General features: G+C 40.2%; 2 protein-coding genes across 2 annotated transcripts; one reads left to right on the forward strand and one right to left on the reverse strand.

Annotated features, from left to right (window-relative positions):
- Positions 1-378: 378 nt before the first annotated feature.
- On the reverse strand, positions 379-5,058 carry LOC118389505 (MICOS complex subunit MIC13-like). The gene is made up of 4 exons (XM_035779411.2): positions 4,891-5,058; positions 1,283-1,439; positions 1,116-1,167; positions 379-1,027 (listed from the first exon to the last, which is right to left on the reverse strand). Exons 1-4 carry the CDS (start codon positions 4,917-4,919, stop codon positions 930-932), a joined length of 336 nt encoding a protein of 111 aa, XP_035635304.1. The 5' UTR covers positions 4,920-5,058; the 3' UTR covers positions 379-929.
- Positions 5,059-5,831: 773 nt separating this feature from the next.
- On the forward strand, positions 5,832-17,642 carry LOC118395672 (hydroxysteroid 11-beta-dehydrogenase 1-like protein). Its single transcript, XM_035789544.2, has 6 exons — positions 5,832-6,077; positions 14,911-15,041; positions 15,739-15,942; positions 16,137-16,230; positions 16,626-16,791; positions 16,955-17,642. Exons 1-6 carry the CDS (start codon positions 5,990-5,992, stop codon positions 17,142-17,144), a joined length of 873 nt encoding a protein of 290 aa, XP_035645437.1. The 5' UTR covers positions 5,832-5,989; the 3' UTR covers positions 17,145-17,642.
- The last annotated feature ends 239 nt before the right edge of the window (positions 17,643-17,881 follow it).

Consider the following 17,881-nt stretch of genomic DNA (forward strand, 5'->3'; position numbering starts at 1 on the left):
GTACATATTTTCGTTGTGGCCCCAGACAAGCACACCTGATTCTACTTGTCAACTAATCACCAAGCCCTTGACAATTTGAATCAGGTGTTTTTAACCGGGGCTACAACAAAAATGTGTGCTGTTGGGCAGTACTCGAGGACCGGAATTAGGAAACTCTGTCTTACAGTATACCTAAAACCCTGTTCTTGGAGAGCTACTGTCCTGTAGGTTTTAACGCCAACTCTAATATAGAGCACCTGATTCTAAATTAGCTGGTTGATCAGCTGCATCAGGTTAGGTACAACTGGGGTAGCGTTCCAGGACAGAGATCCAGGAACAGGGTTGGAGAACCCTAACCTAAACATATTCAGTTCAACAGACAACGCATCACACCAAATGTCTCACAACTGACATGTTTAGGTTTATTATAGACTCAGAAAATGGTTAAATATCTATATACACACACACAAGACATTCTTTCTGTATACAATATGTGTTGGATCATGATGGGATAGGTTGGGTCAAAGCCAGAACAATATATAATCGGTCTTAAATAAAAATCGCAAAATTAACAATGTGTATACGCACTAAACATGTCCATCAGGATATACTTAGATTTCTCTCTTGGGTGCAGGTCTTTCTGTGGTACCCAAGTTCTGTCATCATTTGACTCAAAAAGTAGGGTAAAAGAAGATTGTTATCTGCTTGTGTTGACAAATTGCTGTCAACACAACAAAATGCAAATATTGAGTCCTGGCATTATCAGCAACTAGACTAAACAAAAAAAGTATAATTGGCCGAACCTAATTCTGCAAATGTTACTGTACCACTGCATTTTTTTGCATTCAAAGCAAGCAAGTGACTTTTACAGGAGGGCTGTATGTATTTGCACCAGTCGCGTTACTCCAGAGGATTTGGTTCTTAAATGTCTGCTTGTTGCATGATGTCACTCATTTGGCAAGGTCTTTCAGGTACTGCAAGCCTTGGTTGGTGTAGTCACCCACTGCTGTAGGGCCCGATGAGAGAGCAGATATGGAGGAGTGCACCCCTGGAACGCAATAAGACAAAAGCTCTTTAAAATAGCTCAATTTTAGACTTGGAAGTCCTTTATGAATTAGCGGTCAACCATTTCTTACCCGAGTTCCACGCTTCAACAGGGGCAAATCCGATTTTAGGGAAAGCTGGAAGCTAAAAGAAACAGTGTACATTTTACCTCCCTCACATTCTCACTTACCTCATACGCCATAATGCATTGTTCTGTCGGTCAGAACCAGCTAAATCAGTACAATAATGGCATATTTACCTCAAAGCCAAAGTACTTCACCCACTCATCCACTGCAGGGGGAATGGCAGCTTTAGCTTTTCCTAGGACCTCGGAGCCCTGCTCACTTCCCCCTAATAGTCCAGAATCATAGGCAACATACAAAGCACCTCCTGCAATGGTCACCTTAGTCACCAACCTGTAAGAGAAAAAGATAGGGACACTGGGATGAAACAACTTTGTGGATGGTAAGAAGTGCCTCGTTTTAGATGACAGAAATACAGTTAAGCTACACCTGACTACCCATATGCACATAGTCAATTCATAGCTCTGGATAAGAGCGTCTGCTAAATGACTTAAATGTAAATGTAATAGCAACATCATGGAGAATAAGTTATGCATTAACGTTAGGTTTATTTGGCTGTCAATCGGGTGTAGCTTATTGAGCTAGCTAGCAAACAAGCTGCAGTTAGTGTTGTTAGTTAGGTAACATTACATCTAAACCCAGAGGCGCAACATCGCAAGACTTCTGTGAATGCTTACGAAACAGACCAAGCAGATGCACATTTTACAGTGACCTTTATTATCCCAGGCACAAGGTGCACCTGTATAATGATCATGCAGTTTAATCAGCTTCTTGATATGGCACCCCTGTCAGGTGGATGGACTATCTTGACAAAAGGTTCAATTGCTCACTTACAGGGATGTAAACAAATTTGTGCACAAAATTTGAGAGAATTTCTGGGATCTTTTATTTCAGCTCATGAAACACGGGAACAACACTTTACATATTGCGTTTATATTTTTGTTCAGTGTACAGTACCAACTAAAAGTTTGCACACACCTACTCATTCAAGGGTTTTTCTTTATTTTTACTATTGTCTACATTGTAGAATAATAGTGAAGACAACACATATGAAATCATGCAGTGAACAAGAAAAAGTGTTAAACAAATCAAAATATATTTTATATTTGAGATTCTTCAAAGTAGCCACGCTTTGCCTTAACAACTCTGCACACTCTTCGCATTCCCTTTTTGAGGACTATTTTTTTCTCAACTTTAGTTAAGTTAGTAAATATTTTCTGAACTCCATTTCTTGAACTGCATTGTTGGTTAAGGGGTTGCAAGTAAGCATTTCACGGTAACCTGCTGTATTCGGCGCATGTGACAAATAACATTTGATTTGATGGCATGAACAGACGACCATTACAGCCGATGACGTGTTTCTGTGCATGAGCTTATCTAGCCAATGTCGCCTCCGAGCGTGATCTGTGATATCTATTGGAGCAGCAGTTTCATACTGTACCTTCTTTGGTTACATGTAACTAGCTAGATGGCCAGCAGATCCAACCCGCTTGCATACAGCTGCACATTTACGGTCTGAACATTAAAATTAATCGCTTGCGGTATGGTTTTGTAAGCATAAGGCCGGTTTGTTCATATAAGCAAAAAATATATAAATTAAATTGATAAACACCTTGATAGAATTAGGGTGTGTGTTCCCACATGGCCATACAGTGCATTCGGAAAGTATTCAGACCCCTAGACTTTTTCCACATTTTGTTACGTTATACAGCCTTATTCTAAAATGGATTACATACATTTTTTCCCCTCATCAAATCTACACACAATACCCCATAATGACAATGCAAAAACAGATTTTTAGAAACATAACGATTCAGACCATTTACTCAGTACTTTGTTGAAGCACATTTGTCAGCGATTATAGCCTCAAGTCTTCTTGGGTATGATGCTACAAGCTTGGCACACCTGTATTTGGAGACTTTACTTTGCTCCTTTCATCTTTACCTCGATCCTGACTAGTCTCCCAGTTTTTGCCACTGAAAAACATCCCCACAGCATGATGCTGCCACCACCATGCTTTACCATAGGGATGGTGGTAGGTTTCCTCCAGACACGGCGCTCAGCATTCAGGCCAAAAAGTTAAATCTTGGTTTCATCTGACCAGAGAATCTTGTTTCACATGGTCTGAGAGTCCTTTAGGTGCCTTTTGGCAAACTCCAAGCGGGCTGTCATGTGCCTTTTACCGAGGAGTGGCTTTCGTCTGGCCACTCTACCATAAAGCCTGATTGGTGGAATGCTGCAGAGATGGTTGTCCTGCTGGAAGGTTCTCTAATCTCCACAGAGGAGCTCTGTCAGTGACCATCTGGTTATTGGTCACCTTCCTGACCAAGGCCCTTCTCCCCCCATTGCTCAGTTTGTCTGGGCAGCCAGCACTAGGAAGAGTCTTGGTGGTTCCTGACACGCACTGTCAACTGTGGGACCTTATATAGACAGGTGTGTGCCCTTCCAAATCATGTCCAATCAATTGAATTTACCACAGGTGGACCCCAATCAAGTTGTAGAACCATCTCAAGGATGATCAATGGAGACAGGATGCACCGGAGCTCAATTTCAAGTCGCATAGGGATCATTTTAATTTTTTTATAAATGTACAAAAATATCAAAAATTATTGTTTTGACTTTGTCATTATGTGGTATTTTGTGTAGATTGATTGGGGAAAAAATAATTTCATCAATTTTAGAATAAGGCTGTAATGTAACACAATATGGAAAAAGGAAAGGGGTCTGAATACTTTCCAAATGCACTGTATCTCCATGTTAGGGCTTGTTTATGGAAAACAGACCGAAGACCAGAGGCTACCTACCACCTGTGCTAATTAGCTGTCTAGCATGCTCCGAACATCTGTATGTAAGAATAACTCTGGAAGTGTAGTTTCGTCAGATGGAAGGGTTGGTTGTTTAGCAATAAAAGCGATGCGTACACAACTATGGGGCAAAACAGATGCGGTTGGCTTAGATTGTTGACAACATGTAAACTATATATGTTTATTGAAAACAATTACATTTGCACAATGAGCACTTGTTGCCTCAAATACATTGTTACAGTTGTTGGTTAGCTAGCTAGCAAATTTTTTGCATCGCCATGAAATCAGTCAACATCTCAAAACAAGACATTTATAGCTTTATGGATCTGTGCAAAGCTAATTTTTGCATTTGAAGGATTCTCACTGATGAAAGATAAGGGACACATGTTTTTTTTCGAAAGCCTTATCGCAAGAGATGACTGATGTTTCTAAACGGTAAAACAGTGTCGGGTTTGTAGTTCACGAGGCAGTTGTGGGCGAAGCAAATGGGAGAAGGCATACAAAGCTCCCCCTCGCCCTCCATTTGGCAAATCTGACAATAACTTTATCCTCTTTATTCCTGCTTACAAGGAAATACTCAAAAAGGAAGTACCAGTGACGCTCTCAATACGGAAGTGGTCAATTGAAGTGGACGCTAAACTACAGGATTGTTTTATTACCATGTCAATCAACGCTTGACAAGAAACGTGGTTCACATCCCAGATTTTGACGTCAACTCAGTCCCATTAGTTTTCATTGCAGCCTCGTTTGCACAAATGTGTACGGAATGGTGTTAGTCGCCGTTAGTAGGTTGTGTGTTGTTTCGCTAGCTAGTTCACGACAACAGAGTAACTATAACTAGCTAGCCAACAACTAGCTAGCCAAGTTCAAGGCAAATCTGTAGCTAGCTAAATTTCAACCTGCTTCAAGCTTGCCATATTACTTGCTAGCTAACGTTAGCTATACTAATGTTTATCGTGAGTATGAAATGGAAAACTTACTTTAGAACAGGTAAAATCTTGCCAGCCATAGTGTCACGGGTAAATCAATGTATTTTTTTTTTTAAATGAACGTTTATTTAGTTGCAAGCATGAAATAAATGAGCTCGACCACGAATAGTAACCGACTACATTGAAGGGCAAACCCTGTGACATAGCTGTGAGTCAATAAAGTTTTTTTTTTTTTTTTTTACATTGCGAGAGTAGCTGATTCGCAAAGATATCCATCCAAATAAATATATTTAGAGACTGTAATTTTCCAAAGAGATTTATATTTATCCTACAAATAAAATATTTTTTTCTGGATTTCGACTGAGTACAATAAACGAATAATGGATTGAATAAATTTGATGCTATTTGATGCGGCTGCGGACCGGCTGCTGCTGATCATGAGGAGGGGAGGGAAGGGGGATGAGGAATTTTTGTTTTGTCCATTTCAGAACACAAGAAAACAAATGCATAGTGCATGCATAAAAAGAATCCAGGCACACTAAAAATCAGAAACATATTTATGACAGTGATAATGAAAGTGATAACAATAGGCCCATCTGCATACCTTGCTGTTTGGGTTTTTAGGCTGGGTTTCTGTATACATCTACTGATGTAAAAAGGGCTTTATAAATACATTTTATTGATTGATATTAAATAATAATCAGAATGTTATAATTTTATTGCACTTTATGATGGAAATGACAGATTGTGTCAATGGTGAAACCTACTTGATTTCACTTATCATTTCGCAGGCTGCATGAATCCAAATCCAATAATAATACCTCGCCCTAAAAAAAAGGATACAGTATGAGGATTGGTTTTATGATACTTGGATTTGGGGCACAATGGTAGGCTGTCTCAAGTACAAAAGACTCCGCCTGCTTCAAGTTAAATGAGATAAGCCTCTTATAAAGGATGTTTTTTTCACCAACAAAAATGTGTCTATGAATTGTTATTGCTTGTCCTGTGAAGTTTCTGAAGTGCAGAGAAGCCTGAGAGTATACATCTAAATATCTAACGAGGGGATTTTTAAAAACGTATTGTTAAGTTGTTTGGCTCACAATAAATAGTAGTTGCATGAAACCATTGAGTTGGTTATAGCAGTCGCAAGATGAAGGTTCTTACTAAACTCTTAATAGTTGGTGTTATAGGTGCAGCTTTTGTTGCTTTCCAATGGAGTGGACCCACTTTTGACCCAGGTAAGATGTGTACTGCTTCACAATCCTTGACTGGTCTGTGCAACCTTTTGTTGGCTACAGGCTATTTTATGATCACATAATTTGTAGGTAGGCCGTCATTGTAAAATAAGAATTTGTTCTTAACTGACTTGCCTAGTTAAATAAAGGTTAAATTAAATACAACATTAAAATGACAGGCCCTGAACCAGTATAACCTCAGAGGGTAGTTGTTGCACTTCAGACAGTTGTCACACATTACAGACACATGATATGCTATTTGATTTATGAAACCTCAAATACTCATAATAATTCAGTTTCACAAAAATTGCACATAAAGGCAGTATACTGTTTTATTAATTTGTCAGATGAGTACAGATGGAACCAGGCTTGTGTCTTTGAGACAAAAAAATACCAGCACATTAATTATAGAAAACAAATCTAAAAACATTCTGGTAGATGAAGGCTACTAGAGAAGTGTTAATTGGCAACAAAACTAAACAATCAAACTGATATAGTTGGGTTCAGGGCTAGACCTCGAACAGGGAAAGGTTGAAATGGTAATAACATCTAACGTGTGTAAGCCACACATCACCACAAGTACAGTATTGTATTTGTCAAAACTGAATGAAATCACACTTTGGTTTGTAAAATAGATACTGTGACAGCCCTTAATTGTGTGTCTAATTTATCAATTGCCAGATGGTGAGTCTCTTGTGATAGTGACCTTATAATAATAAGAGGACCATCTGTTATTAAATCATATGATATCCTCACATGATCAAATTGGATTGAATGATGATTCAGTTCATCAAGTACCACTGTTTCAAAGTGAATCTAATACATTTGAGATAATATGACTTTGGTTTTGAAATGCCTTGCTGCAAAGTTTTGATTAAATTGTATATCATTTGCGAGAAGCTTTTTTATAAGTACATTGGAAATTCCCCTCATTACCAGTGGTGTGTATTCATGGGTGCCAAGGGAAGCTAAAATTGATTAAATTGTTTTCCCTCGTCAATCTACACACAATAACCCATAATGACAAAGCAAAAACAGGTTTTTAGAAGTTTTCAAATGTATAAAATAAACGGAAATATCACATTTACATTACCCTTTACTCAGTACTTTGTTGAAGCAGCTTTGGCAGCGATTACATCCTCGAGTCTTCTTGGGTATGACGCTTCAAGCTTAGCTCACCTGTATTTGGGGACTTTCTTCCATTCTTTGCAGATCCTCTCAAGTTCATTCAGGTTGAATGGGGATCGTCGCTGAACATTATTTAAGCTATTTTAGAATAAGGCTGTAACGTAACAAAATGTGGTAAAAGTCAATGGGTATTCACACCCCTTCTGAATAGGTTTTAATTGGCTTGGCTTCCGCAGTGATTTTACCCACGCACCGCTACTGCACATTACTTACATGTTTAAATCCAAATACTGGTGTAATGTAAAGAATGTGAAACCAGGTTGATCTTCCCTGTCAAGACAGGTTATAAGTGATGAGTAATGCATGCAGTCATTGATAACCAACCTTATGTGAATGAATTCCCAAACACTTTTCCAATGGAACTTTCAGGGTTATTGAGTGCAATAGAGTACAATAAATTACACATACAGTAATTTAGTGACCATGTGCCTGAAAATGATTCAGAAGAGGCAACCGTGTGAAATTGGAATGAACTACAGCCTACTACGTCGTTCCACTCATAACTGGATTAGGGTGGAACCCGTAGTAGTTGATCATCAGGCTAGAGTAGGCTATCACTATAGTCAAAGATTATGGATATAGTGACAAGATACTTGTCACTTCGTCCTAACAATGGGAGTTGTCCACAAAGCAGCACGGTGGGCTCTCTAGCTCCCGCTTCTCCTTTCTTTAGATTGATGGAGCCATCTCATTATTTTAATAATTTTTGGAATTTTCAATTAGGGTTGTTGACATCAATCGCCTGTATTCAATGGAGAGATGCTATGCCACTAGCGTCATTCCGTGAATATGTATAGCCATCTTGAGACAACTCCAACATAAAAGTGTTTTTTCTCAAAGTTGCGGGGATGGCACGTGTCCAACTTATAATAGTAACAACCGATGCATTATGAAACTTCTATTCAATTAAATAAACCTCAAGTAGCAAATAAGCAATACATTTTTTGTTGTTGACCAAGTTCGACACTCTCATTGACCTCCATACAAAAACTCCTTTCATGGTGGGCGGAAAAACACCATCTGCTGGAAGGATGGGCCTCTCTCTTCTTCCTCTCTGGATGTTGTGAAACATCAGCGCCAAGCAAGCAGCGTGACGTCCTTTTCCTTTTCATGAGCAGTAAAATTGTTTCTCACCACAAATTAGCCTTGGGTTTGTTTCATAACCAGAAAGCAGCAAACTACAATCGAACAATCAACTTGATTCATACGTTTTTAAAGTACTAATTCTCTGTGGCCCATAATGAATGTTCCCACTGTTTCTACTCATGTAGATCCAGGGTCGTGCACATACCTTTCAGGGGGAAAGTGCTCCAACTGAAAAAAGGTCATAAAAAATTACTTTATAACATGAATTATTCAGACCCCTTGACTTTTTCAACATTTTGTTACTTTACAGCCTAATTCTAAAATGTATTACACTTGTTGTTTCCCTGATCAATCTACACACAGTACCCTATAATGACAAAGCAACAACAGCTTTTTAGATAAATTAATCAATTATAGATGACATTTACATAATTATTCAGACCCTTTACCCTTTATTCAGAACCACCTTCGGCAGCGATTACAGCCTTGAGTCCCGATACCGATTATTGGAGGACAAAAAAAGCCGATACAGATTAATCGGACGATTTCTAAAATCTATTTGTAATAATGACAATTACAACAATACTGAATGAACACTTATCTTAACTTAATATAATAAATCAATAAAATCAATTTAGCCTCAAATAAATAATGAAAAATAATGCAAAAACAAAGTGTAAGAAAGCTAACGTTTAAGTTCCTTGCTCAGAACATGAGAACATATGAAAGCTGGTGGTTCCTTTTACAATGAGTCTTCAATATTCTCAGGTAAGACGTTTTAGGTTGTAGTTATTATAGGAAATATAGGACTATTTCTCTCTATACCATTTGTATTTCATATACCTTTGACTATTGGATGTTCTTATAGGCACTTTAGTATTGCCAGTGTAACAGTATAGCTTCCATCCCTCTCCTTGCCGCTACCTGGGCTCGAACCAGGAACACAACGACAACAGCCACCCTCAAAGCAGCGATACCCATGTAGAGCAAGGGGAACAACTACTCCAAGTCTCAGAGCAAGTAAGGTTCGAAACGCTATTAGCGCACACCCCGCAAACTAGCTAACCATTTCACATCACATCGTTACACCAGCCTAATCTCGGGAGTTGATAGGCTTGAAGTCATAAACAGCAGAGCTGCTGGCAAAACACATGAAAGTGCTGTTTGAATGAATGCTTATGAGCCTGCTGGTGCTTACCATCGCTCAGTCAGAATGCTCTATCAAATCATAGACTTTATTATAACATAATAACACACAGAAATGCGAGCCTTAGGTCATTAATATGGTCAAATCCGGAAACTATCATCTCGAAAACAAGACGTTTATTCTTTCAGTGAAATATGAAACCGTTCCGGTTGGGTGGCATTCATCAGTCTAAATATTCCTGTTACATTGCACAACCTTCAATGTTATGTCATAAAATTCTGGCAAATTAGTTCGCTATGAGCCAGGCAGCCCAAACTGTTGCATATACCCTGACTCTGCGTGCAATGAACGCAAGAGAAGTGACACAATTTCAGCTTGTTAATATTGCCTGCTAACCTGGATTTATTTTAGCTAAATATGCAGGTTTAAAAATACATACTTCTGTGTATTGATTTTAAGAAAGGCATTGGTGTTTATGGTTAGGTACACTTTGGAGCAACGACAGTCCTTTTTCGTGAATGTGCACTGCATCGATTGTATGCAACGCAGGACACGCTAGATAAACTAGTCATTGAAAATAAGAATGTGTTCTTAACTGACTTGCATAGTTAATTAAATATTAAATAAAGGTGTAAAAAAAATTTAAAAAAATCGGTCGACCTCTAATCTGTACTTGTTGGTGGCAAAGATGCTGTTTCATCCTTTCCTACACTTACAGTGAGGGAAAAAAGTATCCCCTGCTGATTTTGTACTTTTGCCCACTGACAAAGAAATTATCAGTCTATAATTTTAATGGTATTTTTATTTGAACAGTGAGAGACAGAATAACAACAAAAAAATCATAAATGTTATAAATAGATTAGCATTTTAATGAGGGAAATAAGTATTTGACCCCCTCTCAATCAGAAAGATTTCTGGCTCCCAGGTGTCTTTTGTACAGATAACGAGCTGAGATTAGGAGCACACTCTTAAAGGGAGTGCTCCTAATCTCAGTTTGTTACCTGTATAAAAGAAATCTGCCCACAGAAGCAATCAATCAGATTCCAAACTCTCCACCATGGCCAAGACCAAAGAGCTCTCCAAGGATGTCAGTGACAAGATTGTAGACCTACACAAGGCTGGAATGGGCTACAAGACCATTGCCAAGCAGCTTGGTGAGAAGGTGACAACAGTTGGTGCGATTATTCGCAAATGGAAGAAACACAAAATAACTGTCAATCTCCCTCGGCCTGCGGCTTCATGCAAAGATCTCACCTCGTGGAGTTGTTATGATCATGAGAACAGTGAGGAATCAGCCCAGAACTACACGGGAGGATCTTGTCAATGATCTCAAGGCAGCTGGGACCATAGTCACCAAGAAAACAATTGGTAACACACTGCGCCTTGAAGGACTGAAATCCTGCAGCGTCTACAAGGTCCCCCTGCTCAAGAAAGCACATATACATGCCCATCTGAAGTTTGCCAATGAACATCTGAATGATTCAGAGGACAACTGGGTGAAAGTGTTGTGGTCAGATGAGACCAAAATGGAGCTCTTTGGCATCAACTCAACTCGCCGTGTTTGGAGGAGGACTGCTGCCTATGACCCCAAGAACACCATCCCCACTGTCAAACATGGAGGTGGAAACATTATGCTTTGGGGGTGTTTTTCTGCTAAGGGGACAGGACAACTTCACCGCATCAAAGGGACGATGGACGGGGCCATGTACCTTCAAATCTTGGGTGAGAACCTCCTTCCCTCAGCCAGGCATTAAAAATGGGTCGTGGATGGGTATTCCAGCATGACAATGACCCAAAACACACACTTGCTGCGGGCGATTCCCTGATCCACCTCTACGCAGACAACACCATTCTGTATACTTCTGGCCCTTCCTTGGACACTGTGCTATCTAACCTCCAAACGAGCTTCAACGCCATACAACACTCCTTCCGTGGCCTCCAACTGCTCTTAAACGCTAGTAAAACCAAATACATGCTTTTCAACCGTTCGCTGCCTGCACCCGCACGTCCGACTAGCATCACCACCCTGGATGGTTCCGACCTAGAATATGTGGACATCTATAAGTACCTAGGTGTCTGGCTAGACTGTAAACTCTCCTTCCAGACTCATATCAAACATCTCCAATCTAAAATCAAATCTAGTGTTGGCTTTCTATTCCGCAAAAAAAGCCTCCTTCACTCACGCCGCCAAACTTACCCTAGTAAAACTGACTATCCTACCGATCCTCGACTTCGGCGATGTCATCTACAAAATAGCTTCCAATACTCTACTCAGCAAACTGGATGCAGTTTATCACAGTGCCATCCGTTTTGTTACTAAAGCACCTTATACCACCCACCACTGCGACCTGTATGCTCTAGTCGGCTGGCCCTCGCTACATATTCGTCGCCAGACCCACTGGCTCCAGGTCATCTACAAGTCCATGCTAGGTAAAGCTCCACCTTATCTCAGTTCACTGGTCATGATGGCAACACCCACCCGTAGCACGCGCTCCAGCAGGTGTATCTCACTGATCATCCCTAAAGCCAACACCTCATTTGGCCGCCTTTCGTTCCAGTTCTCTGCTGCCTGTGACTGGAATGAATTGCAAAAATCGCTGAAATTGGAGACTTTTATCTCCCTCACCAACTTCAAACATCTGCTATCTGAGCAGCTAACCGATCTCTGCAGCTGTACATAGTCTATTGGTAAATAGCCCACCCAATTTTACCTACCTCATCCCCATACTGTTTATATTTATTTACTTTTCTGCTCTTTTGCACACCAATATCTCTACCTGTACATGACCATCTGATCATTTATCACTCCAGTGTTAATCTGCAAAATTGTAATTATTCGCCTACCTCCTCATGCCTTTTGCACACAATGTATATAGACTCTCTTTTTTTCTACTGTGTTATTGACTTGTTAATTGTTTACTCCATGTGTAACTCTGTGTTGTCTGTTCACACTCTACACTGCTATGCTTTATCTTAAACACAGCCAAGGCAAAGGAGTGGTTCAGTAAAGTGGCCTAGCCAGACTCCAGGCCTTAATCCCATATAACATCTGTGGAGGGAGCTGAAGGTTCGAGTTGCCAAACATCAGCCTAGAAACCTTAATGACGTTGGAGAAGATCTGCTAAGAGGAGTGGGACAAAATCCCTCCTGAGATGTGTGCAGACCTGGTGGCCAACTACAAGAAACGTCTGACCTCTGTGATTGCCAACAAGGGTTTTACCACCAAGTACTAAGTCATGTTTCATTGCATGTTTTTCCTTCATTAAAATGCAAATCAATTTATAACATTTTTGACATGCTTTTCTGTTTTTTTGTTTGTTGTTATTCTGTCTCTCACCTCTTCAAATAAACCTACCATTCAAATTATAGAATGATGATTTCTTTGTTAGTGGGCAAACGTACAATATACGCAGGGGATCAAATACATTTTTCGCTCACTGTAATTGCCTAACGATTGCGTCTGAAGCTGGGCTTGCAGCACGGCTATCCTCACCATCAGGCGATCGTTCTCCTGTATATTATGAGTGCAGCGACTGCAATTAGAAGGCACAATGTTAATGTTACTACTTAGCCTTGGCTGGTGGAGGTCCTGAAGAGCCATGCCCAGATAAAGCGTCCAAGGGGAAACATTTAAATATAAAACAGTAATTAAAAAGTAAAAACTGTAAAGTTGGCAGGTAGCAAAGTAACGTTGGCAACACTTAAACAAGTCCACAAGTTGTGACAGGAAATGACAATGCTGTTGTGCACTGAATTTCACAAGCGAAGGGAAGCACAGACTAGCACTGACTGGAATATGTTCCGGGATTCCTCCGATGGAATTGAGGAGTACACCACATCAGTCATTGGCTTCATCAATAACTGCATCGATGACATCATCCCCACGGTGGTCGTACGTACATACCCCAACCAGAAGCCATGGATCACAGGCAACTAAAGCTAAAGGCTAGAGCTGCCGCTTTCAAGTAGTAGAATTCTAACCCGGAAGCTTATAAGACATCCCGCTATACCCTCCGACGAACCATCAAACAGGCAAAGCGTCAATAAAGGACCGGGATCGAATCATACTAAACCGGTTCTGATGCTCGTCGGATGTGGCAGGGGTTGTAAACCATTACAGACTACAAAGTGAAGCACAGCCGAGAGCTGCCCATTGACACGAGCCTACCAGATAAGCTAAACGAATTCTATGCTTATTTTCCACCATAATTTGCAAATAAATTCATTAAAAACCCTACAATGTGATTTTCTGGATTTCTTTTCTCATTTTGTCTGTCATAGTTGAAGTGTACCTATGATGAAAATTACAGGCCTCTCTCATCTTTTTAAGTGGGAGAACTTGCAAAATTGGTGGGTGACTAAATACTTTTTTTGCCCCACTGTATATACTGTATTCTATTCTATTCTACTGTAACTTAGTCTATGCCTCTCTGACATTGCTCATCCAAATATTTATTTGTTCATAATTCAATTATTTCACTTATATTTGTGTGTATTATGTGTATTGTTGTGAAGTTGTTAAATATTACTTGTTAGATATTACTGCACTGTTTGAGCTACAGTAGAAACACAAGCATTGCGCTACACCCGCAATAACATCTGCTAAATGCGTGTATGTGACCAATAAAATGGTATTTGATTTGAAAAATAGCTGTGCAGCGGCGCTCCCCATCCAACCTGACAGAGATTGATAGGATCTGCAGAGAAGAATGGGAGAAACTCCCCAAATACAGGTGTGCCAAGCTTGTAGCATCATACCCCAAGAGGACTTGAGGCTGTAATCGCTGCCAAAGGTGCTTCAACAAAGTACTGAGTAAAGGGTCTGGATACTTATGTAAATAATGTAAATGTAATATTTAATGTATTTTTATAATTTTTGGAACAAAAAATCTAGAACATGTTTTTGCTTTGTCTTAATGGGGTATTGTGTGTAGATTGATGAGGGAAAAACGATTGAATACACTTTAGAATAAGGCTGTAATGTAACAAAAGTTGGAAAAGTGAAGGGTTTGAATTCTTTCCGAATGCACTGTATATATTATACCACCAACCAAAACGGCATTTGGCAAGTGGGAGGGCAAAGGGGCATGTGCTGGGCACAGGTTGACTCCTATCTCTGCACGTGCCTGCAAAGATTCCACATTGTTCATTGTTAGACATTAAGTCCTAGACAGACATGAAGATCCATATCAGCATGATAGTTGGATGCCAGAAAAGTGTCCATCAGGTCTAGGATTCAGCACATACTTTACACCACATCAGTTGCATCTTTTCTTGAACGGCCTTACGTCGACATTAAACAGTCCCCATTCTTTCCCCTTGTCTTTGTTTTTCCCTTTTGAATTGCATTTAGACAAACTATAATGTAAGATGTAATGACTTACTGTAATGACTTTCAAAATGGCTGGTTTTCAGAGTCGTTAAAGGGTGCCCGGGTCCTGGTGACTGGTGCCAGTACGGGAATAGGTGAACAAATGGCATATCACCTCGCCGGCTTTGGTGCCCAGGTGGTTATTACAGCCAGGAGGGAAAAGGTTCTACAGCAGGTCAGTAACACTTCAATTAGGTGTTTTCGTCAATGTCTGTGTCTCTAGCCATTAGTTCTCCCACTTAACTCTATGACAATGCCCTCCAGTGGGTGGTGAAGACGGACCAGTACATATACTCGAAAAGGTGCCTGGGGAAGTCTTGCATCCTCATCATGGACCCCACACACCTCAGCCACAAGCTGTTCATTCTGTTACCGTTGGGTAGACCGTATAGGAGCATGAGGTCTGTTACCACCAGGCTCAGAAACAGTTTGTATCTACAAGCCATCAGGAGGCTGAACACTTGAAATGGACTGACCACCTGCACTGACTCTCCACTCCTTAGCAAACATGCACTCATTCACGCACACATCCACACAGACATACACACACTATCATACATGTTCATGCTATACACACATCACAACTGCTGCTCCCAGACTCTTATTTACTATTGCTAATGCTACACTATTCCCCCCCTTCTCTGATACGTGTAAATATTGGACTATAAATGTTGACTTCCTATATTATACTTCTGCTAAACTATTTATTCTATTCTACTGAGCCGTTTACTTTGTTTGTATTCTTATCTTTTATTATTTCATTGGACGGTATACCATGTGTATTCTGTACATACAGTACGTTAATAAAACATGATTACTTAATGTTTTTCATGATTATGTTACCCTTATGCAAACACTCACTTGTATTGCAGGTAGCAGAGAAATGCCAGTTGTTGGGGGCCCAGAAAGCTCTATACATAGCAGCAGACATGGCCAATCTGTCTGACCCAGAGAGAGTGGTGAGGTTTGCTGTGGACAAGCTGGGAGGACTGGACTACCTGGTGCTGAACCACATAGGACCCAGCCCATTCGCCATGTGGGATAGAGATGTGGAACACACTAGATGGTTAATGCAGGTGGGGTAACTTAATCACAAGTACTGCTATATCACATATACCACTATGCTCGTATCCAGAGCACCTTACAGTGGTGAGTGCATACGTTTTCATACTGAATCAACCCCACGACCCTGGCGTTGCATGCGTCATGCTCTACCAATTGAGCCACACGGGACTAACTATAATCTTCCTGCTTCATTTCTTTTTCACAGGTGAATTTCCTCAGCTATCTGCAGATGGCAAAGACAGTTCTGCCTACCCTTGAGCAGAGTCAGGGTTCCATTGTGGTCGTCACCTCCTTGTTAGGTAAATGAGAGCTCTTCTCTCTACGCAAAGTGTTCTAATGCTGCTTTTCCACTGTAACACCAGTGTTATACTAGTGTATACACCCTTATGTTAGTGAGGAGCAGAATCAACTATCTCTGCATCATCGAAACATTTGCTTTATGAGAAGGGGTTGATGTCCAAATTTAGCCATTGCTATGTAAATGCCAGCTGAAAAGTACCGGTGGCCTGGCTTTGGCCCCAAGTGAGAGCAGATCCACCGGACACATGACCCAGTGAGACACGGGTGCCGGCCCCGTGTAGATGGAAACAGAAAAGTCTGATGCTTTTGGGTTAAACACTGGGGTAAATCCTATATGGAAATGCACCATTAAGTGACCCTGAACCTATGATTGGCTAGTGTTTTGGTCCTTCAGGAAAAATTAGCAGTCCGTTTGTGGCTCCGTACACGTCCACCAAGTTTGCCCTGAACGGCTTCTTTGGGACGTTGCAGCATGAGCTTTCCATGCAGAGGAGCAACGTGTCCATCACCATCTGCATCCTGGGCCTGATCGATACAGACTCGGCTATGGAGAAAGTCAGGTGAGCTATTTTTGATACCAAGTTCAGTCAGGTTTAATATTACAGTATGTAAACTTAAGCCTGGAATACAGTCAATGATTTAATGATTGACCTGATGGTTGTTACATGCAAATACAAGTTTCCTTGGACACATTTCAAATAGTCACCTTTGTTTGTATTACAGGGGCATCACCAACATCCAAGCCTGGCCGGCCAGTGAGGCGGCTCTGCACATCATCACTTCTGGAGCCACGCAACAGACAGAGTCTTACTATCCCTGGTTCTGGTACTATTGCTGTCTCATCAGAGACTGGTTCCCCTACTTCAGGGACATGTCTTTACGTAACATGTATAAATATGAACCATTTGCTTGAAATATACATTACGATAATATCGCTTTTGCATTTTTCCCAATTTGGTTTACACTTATTTGTTGATTTAAAAAAAATGCTGTTACAGCCAACTTCTCTGACATTGATAATTTAAACACAGTTCTTTAAATGATAAACAGTTCTGTATATTGGAAGATTTTCATGTAAAACTGTGTTACTTGTTGGTCTTCTTCTTTGTATAATTGGTTGCTTTTCTGTGGTACATTTCTGCATGTTTATGTTACAATTTGAACTTTGTCCATCCCCTCTCTCATTGCTTTTGAATGATATCCACATGTAATCAACAGTACTGGGGAGTAGTGAACTACATACATGTAGTTCAACTAGTTCTTTAATTACATTTTGCAGTAGATTGGTGGTAGTTTAACTCAATTCAAATCTTGGTAGTGCTTTTAGTAGTAAATTACTTTTCTGCCATGTAGCGATGTTGCTAACTACACACTACTGTTTTTGCAAAAATAAATAAAATATGGGTGAATTAAGCAAGAATTCTTTCTCAGCATCATACCTGCCCAATTCTCACTTGAAACCCTTTTTGTGTGCCTAATTCTCACTTTTTGTGTTTAATAGGCTATATTATCAATTCTTAACATCTGACTCCAGAGTGATCTGTTCTTGCAATTTGTAGTCTAGGACATTTCAGATGTACATATGATAATTTATCGCAAAGTAGTTTGGATGTAGTGATCTACTTTTTCAAAGTAACTTCAGTTCAATAA

The sequence above is a fragment of the Oncorhynchus keta genome, chromosome 1 (genome assembly GCF_023373465.1).
Source record: "Oncorhynchus keta strain PuntledgeMale-10-30-2019 chromosome 1, Oket_V2, whole genome shotgun sequence".
NCBI classification, from domain to species: Eukaryota; Metazoa; Chordata; class Actinopteri; order Salmoniformes; family Salmonidae; genus Oncorhynchus; species Oncorhynchus keta.

Excerpts from the sequence above, each read along its gene's own strand:
- LOC118389505 (XM_035779411.2), bottom strand. The coding sequence starts at position 4,919 with ATGGCTGGCAAGATTTTACCTGTTCTAAA. Across the intron at positions 1,440-4,890 it reads AAGATTTTACCTGTTCTAAA|GTTGGTGACTAAGGTGACCA; the intron begins GTAAGTTTTCCA and ends TTTCTCTTACAG. Across the intron at positions 1,168-1,282 it reads TGAAGTACTTTGGCTTTGAG|CTTCCAGCTTTCCCTAAAAT; the intron begins GTAAATATGCCA and ends TGTTTCTTTTAG.
- LOC118395672 (XM_035789544.2), top strand. The coding sequence starts at position 5,990 with ATGAAGGTTCTTACTAAACTCTTAATAGTTGGTGTTATAGGTGCAGCT. Across the intron at positions 6,078-14,910 it reads TGGACCCACTTTTGACCCAG|AGTCGTTAAAGGGTGCCCGG; the intron begins GTAAGATGTGTA and ends GCTGGTTTTCAG. Across the intron at positions 15,042-15,738 it reads GGGAAAAGGTTCTACAGCAG|GTAGCAGAGAAATGCCAGTT; the intron begins GTCAGTAACACT and ends CTTGTATTGCAG.